The sequence below is a fragment of the Limulus polyphemus genome, unplaced genomic scaffold (assembly GCF_000517525.1).
Source record: "Limulus polyphemus unplaced genomic scaffold, Limulus_polyphemus-2.1.2 Scaffold4817, whole genome shotgun sequence".
Classification (NCBI taxonomy): Eukaryota; Metazoa; Arthropoda; class Merostomata; order Xiphosura; family Limulidae; genus Limulus; species Limulus polyphemus.
In genome coordinates, this window is record NW_013670427.1 from 47858 (window position 1) to 53394 (window position 5537).

A 5537-nucleotide genomic window follows, 5' to 3' on the forward strand; every position below is an offset into this window, starting at 1 on the left:
TGTTAATTGTTAAATTAATGTATTATTTATACACACAACCCGTCCTTTGTACGGGTACACAGCTAGTTTTTAACTATTCTAGTTTTTGCATTAATCATAACCTAATATACATGGACAACAAAGCCAGCCCTTATCATTCATATATTTATCAAAGCTTCCCATAAACTCACTTAAATTTTCTGCTTCCACCATATCCAAAGACAAACTACCCTGTTAAGAAAAATAAAACTATCTTAGCTAAAGATGGCTCCTACTCTGCCTAAATTTGTATTTCTGCCCCATAGTTCTACCATTTTTACCATTAAGTATAAAAAAAAAACTGATCCATCAACACTATCAATTTTATACACTTCAATCAGATCTTCTCTAATTCTTCTTTTTTCAAGAAAAAATATTTTTGGACATCATATCCTCTCCTCATATGTCAACCTTTCCATCCCAGGCACCATTCTAGTAACCCTCCTCTAAACCCTTTCCAACAATTCAATGTCCTTCGTAAGGTATAGAGCCCAAGACTGAACACAATACTCCAAATGTGGCCTAACCAGTAACCTATACAATGAAATTATAACTTCTTTAGACTTGTATTCAATATTTCTGTAGATATGACCTAAAATCCTATTTTCCCTACCATAAGCAACAGCACACTGCTTGGATGGCTTAAGAGACTGATCAACTAATACACCAAGATCCCTTTATTTCATAAACTGTTAAGGTTATTCCCATCCAAATTATTCTTATAATTCAAATTATTTTGCATGTATTGTAATTAAAACCCATCCGCCATTTATTTGCCCAACTCACTAAATGATCTAAATCCTTTTGTAAAGCAGCAGCATCCTCACAGCCAGCAACACCCAATACTTAATATCATCTGCACATTTAAGTAACTTATTGACCATTCCTTCGTCTATGTCATTGATGTAAATCAAAAAGAGCAAAGGTCCCAAGACTGAGCCCTGAGGTACCCCACTTTTGACATTAATCCAGTTTAACTGAACTTCATATATAACAATCCTCTTTCTTCCATCGAGCCACTCTTCTGTCCAATTAGCTAACTTATCCCCCACACATACTGAGAGAGTTTTTTTTAAAAGCTGTTTATGTGACACCTTGTTAAATGCTTTCTGAAAATCCAGATACACCAAATATAAACCCCCACCTTCATCTACGTAACCAGTAACCTTTTCAAATAAAGTCAAAATATTTGTAAGACAAGACTTTTCCTTAGTGATACCATGTTGGCTATCCAGTAAAATTCTATACTTTTTAAATGGCTTTGCAAAGCATCTTTTACCAGACTTTCAAAAACTTCCTCATAACTTATGTAAGACTAATAATTACTGGGACAATTTTTATTACCTCCCTTGTTTGTGGTTGTAAATGTGCTAAATTATGTGTAGTTTACTAAGAATTGCTGGTTTCATAATGTGTTGTGTTATATAAATTAATGAAGAGGATGTATTTTTCTGTAGTCAGGGTAGTGTTTAAGGAAGGCAGATTGTTAAACCCACTTGAATGTTGAAGAAATTTAATATACCTGTGTTGAGTGTTGAAAAAGTTATGCAATTTTAAGAGACAATCAAGGCTGTTGTACTGTACCCGGAGCATGTCATCAATAAAGCAATACCACCATCCATCAACTTCCTGTCCTGTTTGTTCTAGCCATTTGTAGTTTGCTGTTTTCTAGAAACATTGCATAAAAAAAGGACTGCATGGGCCACAGTTTTTCTTACATCAGGAAATTATGTGTATATGTATTAAAATGGACATATCTATTTACTTAACATAGTGATCTGACATGTGCAATAGAATATAAAAAAAACATTGCACTTAAGACTGTCATTTCTCACCAAAATATTAGTATTTTCTTTGATTGTTATTTTAAGTAAGTAAAGAACCTTGTATATGATTCTATGTTTGTTTTGTATCAATGAATGCAGTGTCTTTGTAATACCAGGTTGCTTGGTATTACATACATACATATAATAAAGATACATACACATAAATCTGCATATAACCCAGTATGTATATGTGAATTATACATTGAAGAAAATGAGAATGAAAAAGGAAAGACTTTTTAGTTGTTAGTTTCAACTTTTTCCAAAAAAAAAGAATACATGATAAAAGTGAATCTCTGATGGTTTGAAGTACAAAATATTAAGTATCACTAGTATGTGGACACACCATAAGTAAATTCATTATTAAGTTTAGAAGAAAAAGATATTTTTGTATTTCCAGTTTTCTCATAATTGTTTTATCTTTTGTGTATTAGTTTTAAGTCATCTAATTATATAGTTTCTCTTGTTTGTGTTTTATGATAAGCCTATTTTGAACTTTGTGTAATGTCTCCACACGGGTATATGTAATCTGATACTAAAATGTTTTTGCTTTTTATCTTTGAATTTATCACTCGGGTATTATAAGTTCAGTAAAAAGTAAAACTGCTGTTAACATCTTCAAATAAGAAAATGTGTTTTGTACTGATACTGAAATTTGAAGTTATCCTTAATTCTTTAATATAATTCTGATGTTTACATTTCAGAACGTTTTGTTAGGAGAAGGAGCTGGTTTTAAGATTGCCATGGGTGCTTTTGATAAGACTAGACCTCCTGTAAGTACTAAAATTCTAAATATGTATGTGATGGGAAAAAAAGAAAGAATGGGTATTTTATGTTATATACAATATAATGGAAATTTTTGTTTGTAATTTAGTGTTTCGTTTCACATAGCAGTCCTCTGTATTTAAATATGTGCATGAAAACTTGATAGAAAGAAATTTTTCTTTTTTTGGCAGAACTATAAAATTATTTTAGTGGAAAATATTTTCCTAAGTTTTAACAGTAGAGTAGTAGCTTTTGTATAACACAATTTAATTCTAATTTTAAAGTGTAAAGTAAATGTGTTGAGTCTTGTAGTGGAATTACTAACTATATTTTCATAATTTAACATAAAATATAATGATTTTATCGTAATTTCAAAGCAGATTTTTAACCAAATGTGCATGGAGTTGGTCTGATCCTGTAATTGAGAAGGAATGTTAACAATAATTCTGAATTTAGTAAGTGTATCTACACAAAATATGGCAACCTTTTATTGAAATGTACAAGTCTGTTGTACTCAAAGAATTGGATGTTACAAATGTATTTGTAGTAAGATATGTCTGTGAATTGGTGATATCAGTCTGACTCAGATTTTGACAAGTTGGAGTGCAAGATTATGTGCATATTTTTTTTCCATCATACAGTTTACGTAACCTCTGGAACCTCTGAAATTCATCTTTATCTTCTATTTTTTTCCAGTATCCCTGTATATAGTACTTGGTAATTAATATCCTCTACCATAAACTGTTGCTAAATCATTAGTGTAGCGTAAAGTAAATAGTTTATAACTGACATCAAATGGTAGCATGTTGGATAGTAAAGGTTGTGGCATGCAAACTCTGACCCCCACCTATGCACATAAGGTAAATACGTTGTTGCTTAGAGCTAAACTGTGTAACATAAATTGAAAGTTGTTACTGTAGTCTTAAAATTACTTTGTATTGGTGTATTAATTATAACCCCACTTTTTAGGTCAGGTGTAGATGTATTGCAATCTTAAAATAACCCTTAATGTTAGCTTTCATGACAAACTAACTCAAACTTAATTACTTTGTTGTAAATAAAAATCGTATATTTTTATACTGTCATGTGGGCATTATTAGGAAATGAGGAATATGCAACATTTATTTTAATGCAAACATTTCCTTCAACAGGTGGCAGCAGGTGCAACAGGTCTTGCTCAGAGAGCCCTTGATGAGGCTACTAAATACTCTCTGGAGCGTAAGACATTTGGTAAATTCATATCTGAGGTAGGTTGAATGAAATTATTTTATGTTTAACTATTTCCAGTCAGGTATCTTGTGCTATATAAGGTCACTTGACAGTATTTAAAAAATCTGTATGATCTCGCCCTTCAGATCCTCTACAAAACAAAAGCATTAAATGAAGTATTCAGACTCAGAATTTTTGTTTAGACATAAATGTTATTACATTTTTTTATACAAAATTTAACTCTCTCACTATGGGCTCAGTCTCAGAGACTGAAAACCTAGTAACCATTTTGTTCTTGTCATAGTTTTCATGCTATAACTTTTAATACTGTAAGCATATCTTCACAAAATTTTGCAAATTAACAGTAAACATTGCAAGGCTTTCGTATGCAAAATATCAGATTTTTTTTTAAGTAATGTTTTTCTTGTACATTTTTTCTTTTCAAATCTTGACTATCCAACATGCAAAGTAATTTTGATTTTAAGATTAAAAATACCTTTATGCATCAGAAAATGTTCAAATTTCACATGCAAAATCTTTATGACCTCCATGTAATTATCAAATGTTTTTTTTTTAGAAACAACTATATTTTATCTGTGATTTTCACTATTGTATCTCTGTACAGGTTTGGTTGATTTGATCGACCCCGTGACCACCATAAAAATTATGAAATACGTATAAATTATGATTTTTTTTTTTCATTCTAGAATGACTACAGATTATAACACAAAAACACAAATGCTTAGTCAAAATCACTTAAATCTCATAACATTATACATTTATATATATTTACTATTTTTATTTTATGGACCTTTCAGCCTTGCCAAACTAACATTACAGAAGTTGCAATGATGAGGTGCACGTGCAATTATGTTACGGCATCCAAAAACATAAGACTGGCCTTTACAAAATGACCTATCTTGGCTGTGTTCTGGTGAACCAGTTTTTTGTAAAATAAGTCGCATTTTTATTATAATACATTATATATGCACAAACATTATTACTATTTAGAAATAAGTTCTTAAATTTCAGTTATTTTTTATAAAACATAGAACAGTAAATAAAGAAGTATAGAAAACAATTATCTCTTCTAGTTACAACCTTTGCTACTTGCCATAAGTTGCTAAGCCTTATCAAATTTCACATGTGGAGGATGTAAAATAAAATAATTTTTTTAGGTTTTATATATAATGCATTTTGAAATAAAAAATCATAAATTACTATATCAATACCACTAAAATTTATCATGCTTAGTAATTAAGCTGTATTTGGGTCAAAAAATATAATTTTTGAACTCCATAATGTCTTACATTATATCTTTGATTCTACTATGAAAAGAAAGGGGTTCCCATGTAAAAACTTCGCAGAGGCAGAAAAAAATACGTGGAGAAAATTCTGAGCTTTCGATTGGTTATACATACATCTTTGGGCGAAGTTGGGGTGTACGTAAGCAAGTATTTCTAAAAATAGAAGAGGTGGGTGTGGCTATAATTGGTGATTCCCTAAATATAATAATATCTCAGAAAATAGAAAAAAATAGGAGGATCTTATATTCCAGCATGTCAATATCATTAATTTGAATTTCTAAATTGCAACAAACTCCAGACTTTGAATTTGGACATCACAAACATCTAATATGAACCAAAGATGCATTTGAATTATCACATGACACACAAAAATCAATATTTAGGATTTTCTTTTTTTAATATTTACTTTTATGTA

The 5537-nt window shown here is 30.3% G+C and overlaps 1 protein-coding gene across 2 annotated transcripts in view; it reads left to right on the forward strand.

Annotated features, from left to right (window-relative positions):
• LOC106471730 (medium-chain specific acyl-CoA dehydrogenase, mitochondrial-like) overlaps window positions 1-5537 on the forward strand; it is a 74686-nt gene that overhangs the window by 47819 nt on the left and 21330 nt on the right. For both annotated transcript variants that reach the window (XM_013932349.2, XM_022400335.1), the window contains exons 11-12: window positions 2546-2614; window positions 3758-3853. In XM_013932349.2, the coding sequence (XP_013787803.1) occupies window positions 2546-2614; window positions 3758-3853 (165 nt within the window). The remainder of the gene's footprint in view (window positions 1-2545; window positions 2615-3757; window positions 3854-5537) is intronic.